At 40.5% G+C, this 18,511-nt stretch overlaps 1 protein-coding gene across 1 annotated transcript in view; it reads left to right on the top strand.

Moving 5' to 3' along the window:
* Window positions 1–18,511, top strand: part of LOC107713743 (nuclear pore membrane glycoprotein 210-like) — a 43,892-nt gene that overhangs the window by 16,510 nt on the left and 8,871 nt on the right. The window contains exons 13-34 of the mRNA XM_016519351.1: window positions 937–1,126; window positions 2,856–3,001; window positions 3,098–3,316; window positions 3,410–3,583; window positions 3,660–3,852; window positions 4,783–4,889; window positions 7,467–7,595; window positions 7,775–7,902; window positions 7,982–8,117; window positions 8,733–8,795; window positions 9,505–9,684; window positions 10,592–10,672; window positions 10,751–10,882; window positions 12,106–12,264; window positions 12,438–12,529; window positions 14,406–14,580; window positions 15,415–15,590; window positions 16,511–16,731; window positions 16,821–16,957; window positions 17,103–17,211; window positions 17,491–17,637; window positions 17,721–17,971. Of these exons, the coding sequence (XP_016374837.1) occupies window positions 937–1,126; window positions 2,856–3,001; window positions 3,098–3,316; window positions 3,410–3,583; window positions 3,660–3,852; window positions 4,783–4,889; window positions 7,467–7,595; window positions 7,775–7,902; window positions 7,982–8,117; window positions 8,733–8,795; window positions 9,505–9,684; window positions 10,592–10,672; window positions 10,751–10,882; window positions 12,106–12,264; window positions 12,438–12,529; window positions 14,406–14,580; window positions 15,415–15,590; window positions 16,511–16,731; window positions 16,821–16,957; window positions 17,103–17,211; window positions 17,491–17,637; window positions 17,721–17,971 (3,345 nt within the window). The remainder of the gene's footprint in view (window positions 1–936; window positions 1,127–2,855; window positions 3,002–3,097; window positions 3,317–3,409; window positions 3,584–3,659; window positions 3,853–4,782; window positions 4,890–7,466; window positions 7,596–7,774; window positions 7,903–7,981; window positions 8,118–8,732; window positions 8,796–9,504; window positions 9,685–10,591; window positions 10,673–10,750; window positions 10,883–12,105; window positions 12,265–12,437; window positions 12,530–14,405; window positions 14,581–15,414; window positions 15,591–16,510; window positions 16,732–16,820; window positions 16,958–17,102; window positions 17,212–17,490; window positions 17,638–17,720; window positions 17,972–18,511) is intronic.

Here is an 18,511-nt window from a genome sequence, read left to right as displayed (position 1 = left end):
CTTGTTTATTGAACTGTTGAATAAAATCACATTTGTAATCATGCTGACTTTAGAGGTGAAATCTAACTCTTCGTGTGATATTGACTAACTTTCTTTCTGTGGTATTTTTATGCACAATGGCGTTTAGTCTTTCACAAAACATAGCTAACATAGGGACATCATAACTAGCCACCATAGTGATTTACGATCTTAAATATGTCCAGCACTTTTTTTAAAAATTGTCCACAGTCTATGGTCCAGCGTTTATCGGGTTGTGCATCAGTAATAATGGTCCGTGGGGAAACACGGTATTCCGTGTGTAGTTACAGTAAATGGACTAAACGAAGCCTCGGCAAATAATTTGCCTAGATGATTTTTTGTATTCGAGTTGCTCAAGGTATTCGAGGAATCGTTTCAGCCCTAATTGCGATTCTCTCTTGAATAAATTCTGGGCTTAGTTTTTAACGGCAGATGGCACTGTGTGCTTTAGAAATAGCAGTATTCTGCTTGCTTCCAGTTCCTTACACACACCATTTAAACCTAAAATAATCATTCATAAAGTTCAAAAAGGTTGAAGTGAATTACAAGGATGTTCACAGTGGGCTGTGTTTATATTAATCTCGCATCATAAAAGCCGATGTGCAAGTACATTTAACCCCTTACATTACTCAGCCGAACGCACAAGCGCTCTTCTTCGTGAGCATTTGAGTGTGCGGTTAAAAACGAGCCTAGAGCGCCATCTGCTGTTAAAAACTAAGCTCAGAATCGATTCGAGAGAGAATCACACGATGCATTCCGAAAATCTCAGAATCGATCCACGAATCGCGATGCATCGATTTATTGTCCCAGCCCTAACTGTTATAGATTGAATATTCCTGAATTTTATTATTTAGTTTTAAATAACCGAGCATGTGTAATCTAAATCCTGAGGTAATCTGCGGTGTGTCGTTCCTGCAGGTGTATGTGATCGAGCCGGTGAGGATGGAGTTCAGCCCGTGTGTGGTGGAGGCCCGCCTGGGCTTGAGTCTGGATCTGCCGCTGCGAATCTTCGGTCAGCTGGCTGGAGAGAGAGTGACACTCAGTGACTGCTCTCACTTTGATATGCAGGTGGACATGGAGAGTCACGGTGTCTTTCAGCTGCTGGAGGGTGAGTTGAGTTGATGTTGAAATAATGTATTTTCTTACTTGCATGGAACGCAAAAGCAGAGATTTTAAAGTTGAGCTTCCATACAGCAAAAGTAGGGCTGCACGATTATGACAAAAATCATAATTGTCGATTATTCCCTTGAAATTGTAATTGCGATTATTAATTACGATTATCACAGTTTACACTGAGTGATGTTTATACCATTGTTTGATGCAACTGCATGCCGTATTTTTATATGAAAATAAACAAGCTGAAAAACCTTTAGTGCTTTTCTATAGTATTAAGCATCAAATAGCAAATATACATCGGATTGGTTTCTTCTTTAAATTATAAAAAAAGTAAAAATATGAATGGTATTATAATGTTATACTAAAACTAAAACAATGGAAAAACCCTTAAGATAACATGTAGAAAGAAAAAAACATATCTTAAGTGTGCAAAATAACGTAAGTGGACTTTGAACGATTAATTGCCACTTTGAACGATTACGCGGCATCCATAATTGTAATTGCGATTAGATATACTAAAACTAAAACTAAAACAATGGAAAAACCCTTAAGATAACATGTAGAAAGAAAAAAACATATCTTAAGTGGGCAAAATAACGTAAGTGGACTTTGAACGATTAATTGCCACTTTGAACGATTACGTAATTGTGGCATCCATAATTGTAATCGCGATTAGAAATTCGATTAATTGTGCAGCCTTAAGCAAAAGTATCACAGTAGCGCTGACTGAAGCAAGCCTGTTAGTAGAGTAATTGACAAATATTAAACAAATATCAGCGATGCAAACTGCTCAGCCTTTCAAACTGATGTTTTATGTTCAAACATAATTGAGTCTAGCAGCGGCCAGTCCTTCTGAGTAGAGCATATGCATAGTATCTGCCTTATTTTTGGTGTGTGAGGCGTCCGGTCAGGGCTGCATGATTAATCCTGAAATCGCAGTATGGCTTCGTGCGATTATCAAATCACACAATCTGTGATTTCATTTAATGAATATATGTGTGCTGCATGTTTCCGAGTGAATCGTGGCATGTGAGCAGCTCATTATCTGCCAGTGTTTGCAGCTTCTCAGAGGGATTCTGTTCATAGTAAATGCTGCTCCACACAAATGCAATCTCTGCATCTGCTCCGTTTCATTCACATTTAGCAACGCAACATGCATCAGCCATCTTCCCATACTTTTAATGAGAAGAGCTTGTCAACAAAAGAAAAGCTTTAAGGACTTCCTGCGGTTTTCAGTGAAAATAAAAGTTTGATGGTTTAATGCTTGCAATCGCAGTATTATGGGGAAAAAAATCACAGTTAGATTATTTGTTGTTATGCTTTCTACAAATGTAGCGCCCTTGGTATATCCCAATAATAAGACAATCTCAAATAATTACAGACAGGTGTGTTTGATCAGGGTTGGCACTGAAGTCTGCAGGCAGGTAGATCTCCAGGAACAGGATTGAGCACCCCTGCTTTAAAACTCTGCTTAGTTAAGTTTTCATTTGAGAAAATAAATAAGAGCCAGTGAGACAGACTGAGCGCATTTTTCATCTTGAAATATGAAGTTGGCAAATGTCACAAAAGCTGTTTTGACTCAGTTTCAATGTTCTGATTTCAGTTTCAGTGTGACTGATTTCAGTGTTTGTTTGCAGATTTAACAGAAGCAGAATGTTATGCAATTAATTTTGAAGTCTGTGAGTAGCTGTAATATTTTGAGCATTTGTGTGTGTCTTCAGGTAGACTTCCCCCAGGTCAGGGCCACTGCAGCGGGGTCAGAGTTCAGGCCTTGACCCCCGGTTACACCAACCTATTGGTTAGCTACACCCATAGTAATGTTCACCTCAGCGCAAAGATCACCATTGCTGCCTACCCCCCTCTCAAGGTAAGCGTTTAATACCTGTGCTTTGAAGATGGAGAAGGACAAATGTGCATTGTTATCATGAGCAGTGATTTGATTGGCATGCTTTTTCTTTGACAGCCGATTGACCCCATGTCTGTGGCTGTGGTGACATTAGGCTCCTCTAAAGACATGACGTTTGAAGGAGGCCCCCGGCCCTGGGTCCTAGAGCCTTCCAAGTTCTTCAGAAACCTCACGGCTGAGGACCACAGCAGTGTCACGCTGTCTCTGTACGGACCCGCCTCACGGACATACTCCAGACATTTGGTCAGAGCCACATGCCGCGCTCTGGGAGAACAGGTCAGAGGAGCCTGTGATGTCATATCCTGTGGCCTAGCCACTAGGAATGTGGACTGATATGTTTGAAATGCTCAAATAATTGTGGCTTCGCAGGTCTTAGCAGTGACAGTTGGAAACCAGCCCACCGTGACGAACCCCTTCCCTGCTGTGGAGCCGGCTGTGGTGAAGTTTGTGTGCGCACCTCCGTCACGTCTCACACTGACACCCATTTACGTGAACCCACAGCTGGATGTGTCCTGTCCTCTGCTGCAGCAGAACAAACAAGTGGTGAGCGCTCAAACTCTGACATATTTGTAGTCTTCTTATGACAGGAAGTTCAGGAGCGTTTGTACTTGTTCTGTAGGTGCCAGTTTCAAATTATCACAACCCAGAGCTGGATGTGGCGGCCTTTGACCAGCAGGGCAGGAAGTTTGATAACTTCAGCTCTTTGAGTATGATCTGGGAGTCCTCCAAAGTTTCCCTGGCGAGCATCGAACCAACCATGCCCATGCAGCTACACGTAAACGAGGACGACAACAAACAGAAAAAACTCCATGGTACCTCATACTGATTACTTCAGACCATTGAGAATTATGAAATACAAGTATGTATTAGGAATTGATAGAATGACAAAAGTCATATTACTTACATTTGACAGTTTATCTCATAACAGCATATGTCACAATTAGGGACGTCACGGTGAGGAAATTTTCACACCGGTATATAAACTGACAAAAGCTGTATTACCGGTAACACCGGGTGGTTTGGCGGGGCTTTATGCGCTTTCACTTTCGCGTTCGAAATTGCGATCTTGGTGTCACGGTTTACAAGAAAAGATGTTGCTCTTACATCTACATAGTGCTGGGCGGTATGACCAAAAATTTATATCACGGTATTTTTCAAAATTATACCGTTTTCACGGTACATGACAGTATTTTTTTTTTTCATGCATGACCGGGTCACGCTTAGTAACACATACAGCTGTGCCCTCATCACAGTGCAACAATGAAAAGGGACCCCTTTCAAACAGTGTCACTTTCCGAACGTTGTTTAAGCGACATACACCGGTATTGCAGTATTTTAAAAATTCATATCATAACAAAAATAAACACCGGTATTCGGTATGAACCGGTATACCGCCCAGCACTACATCTACACACCTTTCAATTTCTAAGACTAAAACGAATGCTTGCATTTTACGCGGCGAGTATAAACCAGGCTATACACCTGACTCGCTCTCCTTCTCTTCATGTGAAGTCTGACTCCTTCTGCACTAATTGCATGCATAAAGTATCAATTTTGTCATATCTTTATAGAAGCCTATGTACATAACCATTGTGTCTTAAGTTCTTTAAAAATGAAAATTAAATTGCACTGTTCTACCAGTTTTTATTCTACCAGTTCACACATTTCTACTGTCACGCAATCATATACCATCACACCGCTCAACCTAATGCTCATAATTATGTATGTGATGTTTTCCACAGGTCATCAGACGGTTCTTGTCCATCATGAATCAGGCGTGGCAGCCATCACTGTGACTGCAGTCGGCTATCAAACGTCCCATCTAGAGGCAGCAGCCGTTTTGAGTGGAGTGAGTTCATATCCCATGACAAGCTCAGCCTGTTTTCACAACAGTTTAGTGCAGGCAAATTCAGATTTTTTTTTAATGAAAGTGATTTTCAAACCCCCACCAAGTCTGCAATAAAATGGGATTGGTGTTGTATTCCGTCACGAGTCATGATAAACAGAATTTGGTTGAATATTATTTTAGAGTTAGATGTGATTTTCCATTGTTATTTCTTGTCTTAGAAAAAGCTGTTTGGACAGCAGAGTTCAAGATACTAAAAATTATAACTAAAAACAATAATGTACACTTATTAATGTGTTTATTGTTGTTGGCAGTTTTTATTTTATTAGGATAACCATGGCAAACCAAATGAATATTTATTGTGTTGATATGACATTGAGGTAAGTTAGGTAATTACATGTAAGATAAAAGTATGTGACAAATTTGTTTCTGCAACAGCTCCAGCTCTCTGATGCATGGTGTAGTACATGAGTGTTCAAATTCGTTCATTCATGGCTGATATAGTGCACTATTGAACCAATATAGCGCACTATTGAACCCGATATTGTGTACTATTGAACTGATATAATTCAATTCAAATTCAAAGCGTTTATCTATAATGCACTACTGAACTGGTATTGTGCACTATTGAACTGGTATAGTGCACTACTGAACCGATATTGTGCACTGATGACCCGATATTGTGCACTACTTAACCGATATTGTGCACTACTTAACCGATATTGTGCACTACTGAACCCGATATTGTGTACTATTGAACTGATATAATGCACTACTTAACCGATATTGTGCACTACTGAACCAACATAGCGCACTACTGAACCGATATTGTGCACTATTGAACTGGTATAGTGCACTACTGAACCGATATTGTGCACTATTGAACTGGTATAGTGCACTACTGAACCGATATAGTGCACTAATGAAATTATATTGTGCACTACTGAAGAGATATTGTGCACTACTGAACCAATATAGTGCACTATTGAACCAATATAGTGTACTATTGAACTGACATAGTGCACTACTGAATCGATATTGTGCACTATTGAACTGATATAGTGCACTAATGAACCGATATTGTGCACTACTGAACCAATGTAGTGTACTATTGAACTGATTAGTGCACTATTGAACCGATATTGTGCACTATTGAACTGATATAGTGCACTACTGAACCGATATAGTGCACTATTACTATAACTGATATGGTGCAGTATTGAATGAGTGAACTTGAGCGATTTTGGATTCTGCAACAGATAAGTTAATTCCTGTTCTAGAAATTGACTCTCTTGGAGGCAATTCCCTATTACGACTCTAGAATAGTCAGCCAACAACCGATCACATGAGGTTGACTAGTTGGGTTGTCTAGTACAGTGGTGCCCAATCCTGGTCTTGGAGAACCCCCAACACTGCACATTTTAGATGTCTCCCTATTCAAACACACCTGATTCAACTCATCAGCTCATTAGTGAAGACTCCAAAAGGTTGCTGTTTGAGCATAAACAATATCTGCAAAGTTACAAAGCTGAAAGTTCAATGCAAACGGAGATATCGTCTTTTAAAATTCTGGCGGCTTAATGCCTACAAAAATGGCTGGTAGGGACTACAAGTTACTTCCCGAGTTCATGACATCACAAACCCTGATAAACCATTAAAAGCCGTGCTTGCACAGGTTCTGCACGATCCTCTTCAGTAATATCCTCTGCTTCTCAATCGGGCTCAAACTGAAGCGATATTAACGACGCAGTTGTTTACAATACAACCGGAGCACATGCCGCCGAGGTGAGGGGTGGGACGTTTAGACGCGCGCTAGAGGCGGTTTAGCCTATCACAACACACTGGGCTAGCTAACCAATCAGAGCCCATCGCCTATTTCTGAGGGAGGGGCTTCATAAAAGAAGGAAATGATCAGCCCGTTTCTCAGAGAAGGGACAGAGAGGTGTGGAATAAAGGTAAATTATGTGAAAAATAATGCGTTTTTAAAAAAACAAAGCATTAACACATGTTAGACTGCACCCCATAAACACAATCAAGCCTAGAAAAAAACCCAGTAAACCACCCCTTTAATATAAACTTAAACTATAGTAAATTTTCATTCAATTTTAGGTGTCCGAAAACATTACATGCAGTTCACACTTAAGTATATTATGTAAAGTATAGGATTATTTATTCCTTTATGACAGAAAATTGAACTTTACACGGACTCGTGTCTGTTACACTATTTTTATTTATTCATTTATTTTTTGTACTGAGAAATAAATTGAAGAATTTTCTTTGGAATGGCCATTATGCCATGAAATTTGTCAATAAAGCTTAACTTATGTTGAACCTGGACCATTACTTCAACAAAATATTTCAAAAATCCAGACATGAGTCATATTTTCTAGTATTTCCAGTCGTTGTTAAGGCTGGTGATTGCTGTCTGTGATATTTGTGTATTAAAATGACTGCAAAAAAATTTCAATGACTTTAGTGGACTTATGTTGAGCCTTACAGCTGACTACACAGTATCAGTTGTTAATAACTTGTTTCTTCTGTGGTTTAATTTGAATGTAATCTCATTTGGTTGTGACTCAGGTGGTCCCGGCTCAGGCGGGGGTCTTGCAGGTGATGGTTCATGACCTTTGTCTGAACTTCCCTTCTCCTGCTACGGCTACGGTTCACATCTCTGATATTCTGGAGGTTTATGTGCGTGTGGTCGACAAGGTTGGTGACATCCGATCAAAAAAAAAAAAAAAGACCTTGAATCATTCATATGTTAAAATATATTAAAATAAATAAACGGAAACAAATCCGTTTCGAAATTCCATGCATGTGCATTTTATAATTGTTTATAAAAGGATTTTGAAATCAGAAATAAAATTCAGACGACACATTCATTTCAGGTGGAGATCGGCAAGTCAGTCAAAGCATATGTTCGGGTTTTGGATGGCAACAAGAAGCCTTTCCTGTCCAGATATTTCTCTGTCATGAACCTGAAGCTGAGGGCAGCGTCCTCCATTATATCCCTGCAGTGAGTAACCGTGTCTTAGATCTCCTGAGCTTTGTGTTCTGGCGTCTGAGAGAGCTAATCAACCTCTGCTGTTTGTCAGGGCCCTGCCCGATTCTTCAGAAGAAGATACAGCCACATTTCTGGTCAAAGGTCTGGTGATCGGACAAACTAGTGTGTCTGCTGTCGTCATAGACAAAAATGGCAGGAAAATCAACTCTGCGCCCCAGCAGATTGAAGTAAGCCGCTTCTGTGCCATCATTTACAGCTTTATGAAGGGTTTGCTCCACGCTTAATGTGCATATATTATTTATAAGTATACTATATGTTTTTTGTAATATAATTTAGGGAACCGATTCTTTACACTAGGAATATAAGATCCAGTCCCTTAACCAGATCCTGAGAGAAGAAATGCCTTTTATCTGGTATTCATAACCCAGTCAGCAGTCGGGTCAGGTTTGGCATTTGCTGTTGACTGGTTCTGGGTGTCAGACAAAACTCTGCTGACTGGGATTTGAGTACCAGACAAAAGACTGATCTGTTTTGACGGGATCTAGTAAAAGCACTGGATCTAATATTGCTAGCATGAAGAATCCCAAAACTTATACTAAACCTTCTGTCAGCCTGAGGGTTTGGAAAAGGAAGCAGTAATAAATAATCATAATAAAAATGACTAATGAACAAATGTAATGTACAAAAAAATGTGTGAAGGGTCAAGTGATTCAAATAATAGCTGAAGAAATGAAGCAAATGAAGAAAATCAAACACAACGAAAATATATGGTTGCTCTCTTGAAGCTACACACATAAGTTGCTACTGAAAATTCAGATTATATTTTGTTGTTTGATCTGTAGGTATTTCCTCCCTTCAGACTGCTGCCCAGGAAAGTCACTTTGATAGTCGGCGCAATGATGCAGGTAAGTAATCAGGGTACTTCTGTCCTCTTGTCTAATGCACTCAGATCTGGTGTGAGTGAGCAGATCGACACACAAAACACTAGCAAATGCTGCACTCTATAACTGCATGATTGTGGCCAAATATAATTAGCTACGTTTACATGGACGGCGTTTTGTAGTTCGGAATTAAATCATTCAGGTTGATGATTTGAAACACTTTTTCATGAATGCAAAAAGTAATCAAGGATTATGATTTAATAATTTTTTTAAACATCAAATCCATCAATTTACTTGGACCGCAGCAATATGGATGAAATAATAGTTGGACTACCACTGGCAAACATCTCAGGTTACGACGTGGATGTCTGCTTCCAAGATGATAACTAGCATGACAAGGATGTTAACACGCGGGTTTTTAACGTTTGGATTATGAAATTGGAATTGGAATGAAATTTAGGTTTGGCTAATTTATTCAGATTGACGTGGTTACATCAGACTTTTTCGGACTGGGCCAATAACCGATTATTAGGTTCCATGTAGTACTGTCAGGTATTCTTTTCCATTGCCTTTTCTATAATTTCTATGTGGAAATATGTCTTCAATGCAAACAAGTGAAGGTGAAACATTAAGCACATTGAATTGGCTCAACAGGACTAGGTGTTTGTCTGTCATTTAAATACCATGTCTGTGATCAGTGATCATCTTCAGGATTGCACCTGTTGATTTGTAGATCACGTCAGAGGGAGGACCACAGCCCCAGTCCAACATCCTCTTCTCTCTGTCCCACGAGAGCATCGCCTCTGTCAGCAGTCTGGGGCACGTCAAGGGCCTGTCGGTGGGCAACATGAGCGTGACCGGCGTGGTTCAGGCGGTCGACACTGAAACTGGCAAACTGGTGGTGGTGTCAAAGGTGATGCTCTGCAGACAGATGAATGAATGATTGAATGAATGAAGCCGCATTGATCTGTGTGAGTGAGTTAAAGTGCCCCTATTATGGGTAATGAAAGGTTCATATTTTGGTTTTGGGAGTCCCCAACAACTGGTTGACATGCATGCAAGGTCAAAAAACACTTTCATTTATAATATGGGTCGACACTGAAACTGGCAAACTGGTGGTGGTGTCAAAGGTGATGCTCTGCAGACAGATGAATGAATGATTGAATGAATGAAGCCGCATTGATCTGTGTGAGTGAGTTAAAGTGCCCCTATTATGGGTAATGAAAGGTTCATATTTTGGTTTTGGGAGTCCCCAACAACAGGTTGACATGCATGCAAGGTCAAAAAACACTTTCATTGTCTTATAATATGCGTTTATTTTTACCTTACTTGCTCAACGACTCCCAAAGATTCGCTCAACGATTCATTTTTCCAAACCCCTCCTTTGCGTGATGCTAATCTGCGGTGATTGGTCCAATCGGTCTCATTTCCATTTCATCTTGCCTGTAACGCCTGATAAAGCAGCTTTTGTGAGCGCAGTGCTGCTTTGTGTACAGCGTTACCGGGGAAAACTCTATTTTTACCGCTCCAAAAGCGGCACCTGGTGGCAAAGAATGAATCTGCATTTTTATTCAGACCAACTCGAAAAGACCAACAAGTGGGCGGGCAATATGTTAATGTTTCATGTTGACAAAAATAACTTGTTTCAATGATTCAGAGTCGACTCTTTCTTTTGAGAGACAATAACTTTATACACGGTGCACTTTAAGATTTAATACTTTGCAGGATGTTTTCATTCACTTAGAGCTGTGTTACACACTGGATGAAAGGTAATTTTCAAAAATCCATAATAGGGGCACTTTAAATGCTGTCATTGGCAGGATCAAGTGGATGTTGAGGTGGTCCAGCTGAAGGCCATAAGAATCCGAGCTCCCATCACCAGAATGAAGACAGGCACTCTGGTAAACACACATTATGAGTTCAGCTTTTACCTGCAGAGGATTTTGAGGTTGTAATGAAGGTTTGGTCTGTGGCTGTAGATGCCGGTGTATGTGATGGGCCTGACCAGCAGCCAGACGCCGTTCTCCTTCGGGAACGCTCTTCCTGGACTGACCTTCCACTGGTCTGTGACTAAGAGAGACGTTCTGGACGTTCACACGCGCCATGCGGAGGTACAGTGGGCTTTCAGTATTAGTTGTGTTGATTTTAACTTTATCACAGTTAGGGCTGGCATCTCTATATTTTTTTTTTAAGTTCAGATGATAGATTTAACAGCCTGTTGACCACTTACTGCTGTTTGCTGAATGAACACGAAAGGAACATTCAAAATCATATTTACTTATGGGTACTTCTATAAAAATTAGTGCTGTCAAAGTTAACGGGTTAATTGTGCGATTAATTGTTTCAGTTAACGCAATTAACCCGGCATCCATTTTTTTCCTGGCATCCTTTGGCAAGCGTTACAGTAGACTACATGAACACACTTTCAAGCATGATAAGATGCAAAAGAGAAGTTAACACAGAAGTTAACGCTCTCTGTGAACACAGGCCTCCGACACGTGCAAGTGCACAGAAAGCCGCTTCAGACAACATGACAGTAGAGCATTGAGTTCTCTTTCACGAACAAAAACACCCAAAATTATGTCAAAATACCCGTTTTTGGTGAGTGAATTCATAAACAGTCTTAAATGACTTTATAAAAAAAAAAAAAAAAGTCTTAAATGTCTGTAAAGAGATGCGTGTCCGATTCGTGTCAGGATTTAAAGAGACAGCGCTGCTTTTAAAGTGAAACCTGCTGCAGTCTGTCATTGATGGAAATCAAAGAACAAACGAAAAAGAGAAATCACTCACTTCTCTTCACTGACTAACGTTTGTAGATTGAATAAAGACGAAGCTATATTCAATTTATAGTTCATGCATATACAATTTATAGTTTATGTAAAGATTGTTTTAAGTTCACGAAGTAGTTATATTTTTCAAAGCCTGTTAAATGTTAAAAATAAAGGCTTTCAATTATACTTTAATGTTGAATGGCTATAATTAAGACTAAAATTGAGGGGAAAATGCATTTAATAGAGACATCAGTAGCAGTATTGGTGTCAATGATACTGACCTTCATTAATAATAGGCTACTTACAGTAGTAAAGAGACGCCATTAAACACATATTTAAAATATGCCGTCTTTGTTGTTTCTACATTAATTTGGAGATTCAATATGAAATTATGACAATATAAATATATTATTTTAAGATGCTGTTCATTACAAAAAAAATTTGATTAGTTATTACTTTTAGTCGATTGACCGCACTAATAAAAAATTGAAAATGAAACAAAAAAGCAGTCTTTGGTGTGTTGCGGTTTAGGTGAAGCAGTGTGTGTGTGATCTCTCCTGCAGGCGTCTGTACAGCTCAGCGCTGAGCACAACTTCGCCATGAGTGTGTTTGGCAGGAGTAAAGGCCGCACAGGACTGAGGGTGGTGGTGAAGACCAGCGTTCCCCTGGCTGGACATCTGCAGGACAGTGCCCTCGAGCTGCATGATGAGATACAGATTCAGGTGGACTGAACCTCATTCTGTCATTCACAGAGCAACACTGTATTCTGTGTTACTGGCTTACAAAACAAACCCCTCATTAAGCATTGAATGTTTTATCCATTGCAACACTGCATTTTGAAGAACGTTCGCTGAACCGAGAGCAAAGGCTGACCCTGCCATGCATTGAATTTCAGGTTTATGAGAAACTGCAGCTGTTGAACCCAGAAGTTCACGTTGATGACATCCTGATGTCCCCAAACTCCCTGCTCAAACTCCAAACCAACAGGTAACTCAGCAGCAGCCTTTGCTTCACATCAGCACATACGGTTACAGTTAGACTTAACAACATCAGATATCCATGTTGCTTTGCCATGAACGTGAGCTGTGCTGCCCTACAAATACACACAATACAGTGTGACAGAAATGCAGAACAGACCACATTATGTAAGAAATAATTAAGCTCGGGCCGTTGAATTATTGGAAAATAATGCACACCCGAGGTGGTGATGCGGCCACAATAATAATAATAATTCAATGGACTGGAGTCAATTTTACTACGGTTACCACACCTCAAGACATTGTTCAGATGTTATATTTCAAGACGTTCGTCCGGTTTTTGCCCTTAAAACACTCTTGTGTGTAGGATTAATTTCTTATGCAGCTCATCTAAACGCCTCTGTTGCTAATTCCAAAACGTCATTTTAGACTAATGCAGTTATTAATGCAGTTGTGTGAGAGAGGGAGATTAAACATGTGAATTACCTGAGTCTGTGTGTGTTGAGCAAGAGCGTCTCAATAGCGAAACTGTAAGTTTATCTGCTTCAACAACAGCGCCGTTATTACCTCGCTAGTGAGAAATGTCATGTAGCATTTAACTTGCTAAACTATTTTACCGATAAAATCATAGCAGTGCTGGCAACACGTTTCTGTGCGCGTGTTTGTGTGTGTGCGTTTATAAGGGAGAGAGAGCGGGAGAAGTACAGCATGTGCTTTCCGTACATAATAACATGTACATTTGTGGCAGAAATATGGAAATAATTTGATGTTTTTATCTTGTTGTTTATTTGCTTGGTCAGTGTCGCTGTGGGTTTTGGTTATTTTGCTGTTTTAGGCTGTAAGGCCCTTTGAAAGAACTGAAATCATTTGGCACAGTGATATGGACATGTAATGCGGTCTAAACCAGCCTGGAACTACTTTTGCTGTGTGTTTCCCTGAAAATACCTGCACACCTTAGAACATTCATCAGTCAATCAGATTCAAGCATTCAACAGCCCCGCAGTATAAACATGTATTCAGTTCAAATTCTGAATAAACTTGCAGTTATATATTGTGTTTGTTTTTTTCAAATGTATAAATTTTGACTAAATAATTACTTAATAATCAAGCAATGTCACACCTGCATCATGCTGTCGTGTATCATTATTTCTGATATTCAGAGTATTTTAAAGGGATAGTTCACCCAAAGATGAAAATTCTGTCATTATGTACTCACCCTCATGTTGTTCCAAACCGCAAAAACACAAATTAAGGTATTTTTGATGACATCCGAGAGCTTTCTGACCGTGCATAGACAGCAATGCAACTGAAACGTTCCCAGGCCCAGAAATGTAGTAAGGACATCATTAAAATCAGTGGTTTAACCAATGTTGTGACGCTACGAGAATAGCTTCATAAGAATAGAGAATGGGTTTGTTTAGTGATAATGGGGTGGAACGACATGAGGGTGAGTAATTAATGACAGAATTTTCCTTTTTGGGTGAACTATCCCTTTAAGTGAAAGGGTAATCCTGTACGGGTTTGTTTTGTGAAATTGCTCTACATTTATCCCACCGGTCCAATGGCTGCTTAAAAAAACAAATAAATAAATAGACACAAATTATTTGAAATGATAAACACAGAGAAGCGCATCCATGTGGGTGACTGTGTAGGTTTCCTGGATAACGGTCAGTCATACAGTGTAGCCACAGACAACAGTCATTATTAAGAAATATTTGACTGTTAAATGCTGTAAATTAAATGTTAGAATTAAGTAAATAAATTAGAATTAAGTACTCCAGAGATCCATCAATGTCAGACAAAAATGGATCTTTAAAAATAGCTCCAGATCATCAGAGCTTTGTTGCTGAGCAGTGCCCATTCTAACTGTGTGCTCTGTGCTGTAGAGATGGACTGGGCTCTCTGTCCTACCGTGTGCTGGACTGTCCGGACAGAGCTGCTCTCGTTCAGGTGGATGATAAAGGTCATCTGACGTCTGGATCTCTGACAGGAACTGCATCGCTACAGATCAGCTCACAGGAAACATTCGGCGTCAATCAAACCATCATCGTCGCTGTGAAGGTAGCACGCCGACACATAAGGATGTGATGATATGCAACTGCAGTGCAGTCTTTAAACAGACCATTATTTTAGCAATTTATACGTGCATTTTACTGAACTTAAACTTAATAGAAAACAAAATAGAGGATATTTCATTTGACTTGCAGATTAGTAAAAATAATGCATAAATGAATATAGTATAATTGCGGTTTAATTATCTCATAAGTTCCTTGCTCATAGCTCATCAGTGAAATATATGGCTGTGTGTGTGTTTATTTAGCAGTCATGCAGTGGGTTGTTACTTCAGGGTGATACCTACGTATTCAATAAAGCAATAAGCCCCGTGAAGCTGTTGTTTACAGTGAATTAGCCGTGGTTTACAGTGAATTTATAACAGCTAAGGGGCTTTGTTAGGTACGACGCGAAGCGGGGCTTATTGCTTTTATAAAACAGTTATTCCATATACGTAGTTAGGTTTCACAGAATAAAACAGAGCAAATAAAGTATAATGATATTAATAAAAACAGTGTTCTTCCACCAAACAATGTAGTTCCTCAGAATCAGTTGTGGTTGCAACAAAGTGGTTGCCGAGCAACACACAGAAGTAAACAAAGGTGTATGTTTGTAGAGTAATTTACAACAGCTTTGAGTGCGGCTCAGCCAATCAGAATCAAGGACTGGAACTATCCGCTTTATAATAGAATTTTGCAAATAAATGACTGTAGATTATCTCTTACATATCTATATTATGATTTGTAATTCATAATAGCTCTTAACTGTAAATGAATATTTGAGTAGTTAGTATTCCGTGTCAGCAGTTAAGCGTGTGAACTGCTGGTGTGTTTGTTGTGAAAGGTGGTGACCGTCTCATACCTGCGTCTGAGCACTAGTCCGGTCATGTACACGTCTAACAGAGAGGCTGTGTCCGCCATCCCGCTGGGAGCCATTCTGACCTTCAGCGTTCATTTCCACGACAGCACAGGAGAAACCTTACACAGCCACAACTCAATGCTCAGCTTCTCCACCAACAGGTAAAGCAAAGCCCATCTACATGACAGCTGTGTCTTTGACTGCAACACTTACACAGTGGCTACACTGCAAACCAGCACCAAGACAAACTACAGCACTCGTAATACAATCAACAAAACTTCCAGGGAGCATGTTAATTGTTTGTTTAACATTCTCAGTTGGACTAATTTATTTAACACGCTGTGCATTCTGATAAAACTTCCCGATGTTCTGGACTTTGCCAGAAGTTACGGTTATTAATTAATTATTGGTAAGTTAACTAAGTTTATTGGTAAGGATTAATTGACTAATCAGAAAATAATACATTGATTCAATGTAAAAAAAAATAAATAAAAAAAAAAGATAAAAAATATAGATCGATAGATTAATCAATTAATCATAAAAAAGGATCAATTGATTAATCAGTCATCAAAATAATCATTTGTTACAGTCCTAGCAGCAATGAATATTTGTTTATTTAGAACTTCCTTCTCAAACTCTGCCACTTCAGGGACAAAAAAAGCACAAGTCATAATGTATACAACGTATTTCACCATGTTTTATTTCCCTTGTGAAAGAGACTCTCTGTAACTCAATCAAATGTTTTACAAAGTCCTGGCTATCTTCCATATAGCTTTCATATCAGCTTTATTTTTAATGTGAAGTAAGAATTTGTACTTTTCTTCAGTGGTTTCGTCACATGTATTGCAGTAACATTCTTAATGTAATACTAACAGAATCAGACCTCATTCCTCCTCACACAGAGGAATGGAGCATCTGAAGAGTCAGATATGGTTGCAAATCAAAAAAGAATGAATTTTTTTTTTTTTTTTTTACAAATATTCAGGCGTCAGAAACATCATTTAATGTTAAAGGTGGTAATTGCAGACTAAATTAAAAATCAGTGCATATGCTTTGTTAAGGATCTGTGTCATGTGTGCAGGGATGATTTGGTGCAGGTCGGTAAGGGTTCGAGTAACGGCACGCTGACGGTGCGGACGGTGAATGTGGGTCTGACTCTGCTGGGGGTCTGGGACTCGGAGCAGGCCGGACTCGCTGATTTCCTCGCACTGCCGGTCCAGCATGCCATTCATCCGGCTGAAGCCCAGCGGCTGGTCGTGGGAGACGTTGTGTGCTTTTCTGCACAGTTTGTTAATCAGGAGGGTAAGAAAAAACACGCACGCGTACAAATATTGACAGCCCAAAGTAAGCGTTTACTTTCTGTGAGTATTCAAGTCATTGTTCATGTGCAGGTGCATCAGGTGTGTGGAGGTCGTCGTCCAGCGCTCTGCTGGAGATCGATCCCAGGACTGGAGCGGCGGTAGCCAGAGACAAGGGCACAGTCACTGTGTACTACGAGATACCCGGTCAACTCCGCACCTACAGAGAGGTGAAGTTAATCACGTGGACTTCAGTTCGGAGATATTCTGAATCAGATATTTAGAAGGAAAAATTATAAAAATGATTTAGTCCAAAAGTATGAAACTGCAGATAAACAGTACTGTGATCGTATTGTAATGCTGTGCTTTGTTTAGGTTCTAATTGAAGGTGCGTCTCGGACGTCTGTCGTGATTCCCGCAGTGAAGAAGGACAGAGACCCTAAAGTCCTGATGTCAACCAGGAGCACAGGAAGCAACCTCATCGGTACAGAACACTCCACGCATTGCATTAGAGAGAGACGCATTCATACGCTTCTCATATAACACGAAAAAATTTGGGGGAAAAAATGAAATGGATTGCAAAGGGCCCCACTAGGGGTTCGATTCCTAAGAATCACAAATGCCGAATAATTGTTTACTATGACTGCATTTTAATGAACACAAGCAAATCTAAAGCCTCATACACAGGTACTGTTCCATTTTTTAATCTTAGTACTTTTCCACACAGCATTATAATACTCATGAGTGTGTTCTCTGTCCACAGGAAGCTGCTCTTCATCTCAGTCCGACAGCATGGCTCTGCTCCACCCAGAGTCCTCGGTCAGCTGTCAGCTCCGCTTCACCAGCAGCGCTGTGGATTTCTCTCCTCATGACGTCTACCACACTCACACAGCATTCGACGCCAGCACAGGTCTCTCACAGGAACCTTGGACTTCAGCCTGACTTCACAATGACAGGTTTAACCCTGTGATCTGTATCTCCTCTGTATGTCAGGCTTCTACAGCTGCGCGCTGAGCTTCAAGCCCATGAGCGACCAGCAGGTGAAGGTGTTGAGTCTGTCTATGACGGAGGTGGAAGTGAGGGCCAGCGTGCAGGAATCTCTCTTCAGCGGAGAGCAGCTCAGCGTCCGGCTGCCTGTCAGTCCAGGGATCTACGCTGATCAGACGGACCTCATCCTGAGCAATCAGCACCCGTCTGCTGAGCTGACCATCTACGGCACGGCAGGCGCTCTTCAGCAGCTGGATGTATGTTTGCATCCTTGTCTCTCGGTGTCTGAAAAGTAGAGCCCAACCGATATATCGTTTTGCCGATTTTATCACCCGATATGAGCCTGTTGCAGATATATCGGTATCGGCGAATATGCCGCCGATATGAACATTTTTTTACAGTACATATAAACGCAGATAAAATGCTTGTAAATGGTGTAATTACGTAGTTTGTCCAGCAGAGCGCGCTCCATTGTTTGCTACTGGCGACATGGATGAAACGCTTTAAAGCTTAAGTGTATGGAATACCATTGAAACTTTGAACAGCCATATCTCCGTAACTGCACGGCGGATCTGCACCAAATTTGGGGGATCAGCTCGAGGAACCCTCTCGAATGCCGAATCGAGTGTACGTCTTGAGGCCCCCTTTCGAATGAGACCACCACTGCGTCAATAGCCCCCGTGGTCTGGGAGTTACGGGCGGTTAAATTCGCGATCCCGGGGGGCTACCGACGCGCGGAGGGTGGCGTCGAGAGGGCTCCTCGAGCTGAAGGGATCCCCCGAATTTGGTGGCGATCC

Source organism: Sinocyclocheilus rhinocerous, unplaced genomic scaffold (assembly GCF_001515625.1).
Source record: "Sinocyclocheilus rhinocerous isolate Xijiao unplaced genomic scaffold, SAMN03320098_v1.1 scaffold569, whole genome shotgun sequence".
In the NCBI taxonomy this organism is placed as follows: Eukaryota; Metazoa; Chordata; class Actinopteri; order Cypriniformes; family Cyprinidae; genus Sinocyclocheilus; species Sinocyclocheilus rhinocerous.
This window is presented reverse-complemented; position numbering and strand designations above follow the sequence as displayed.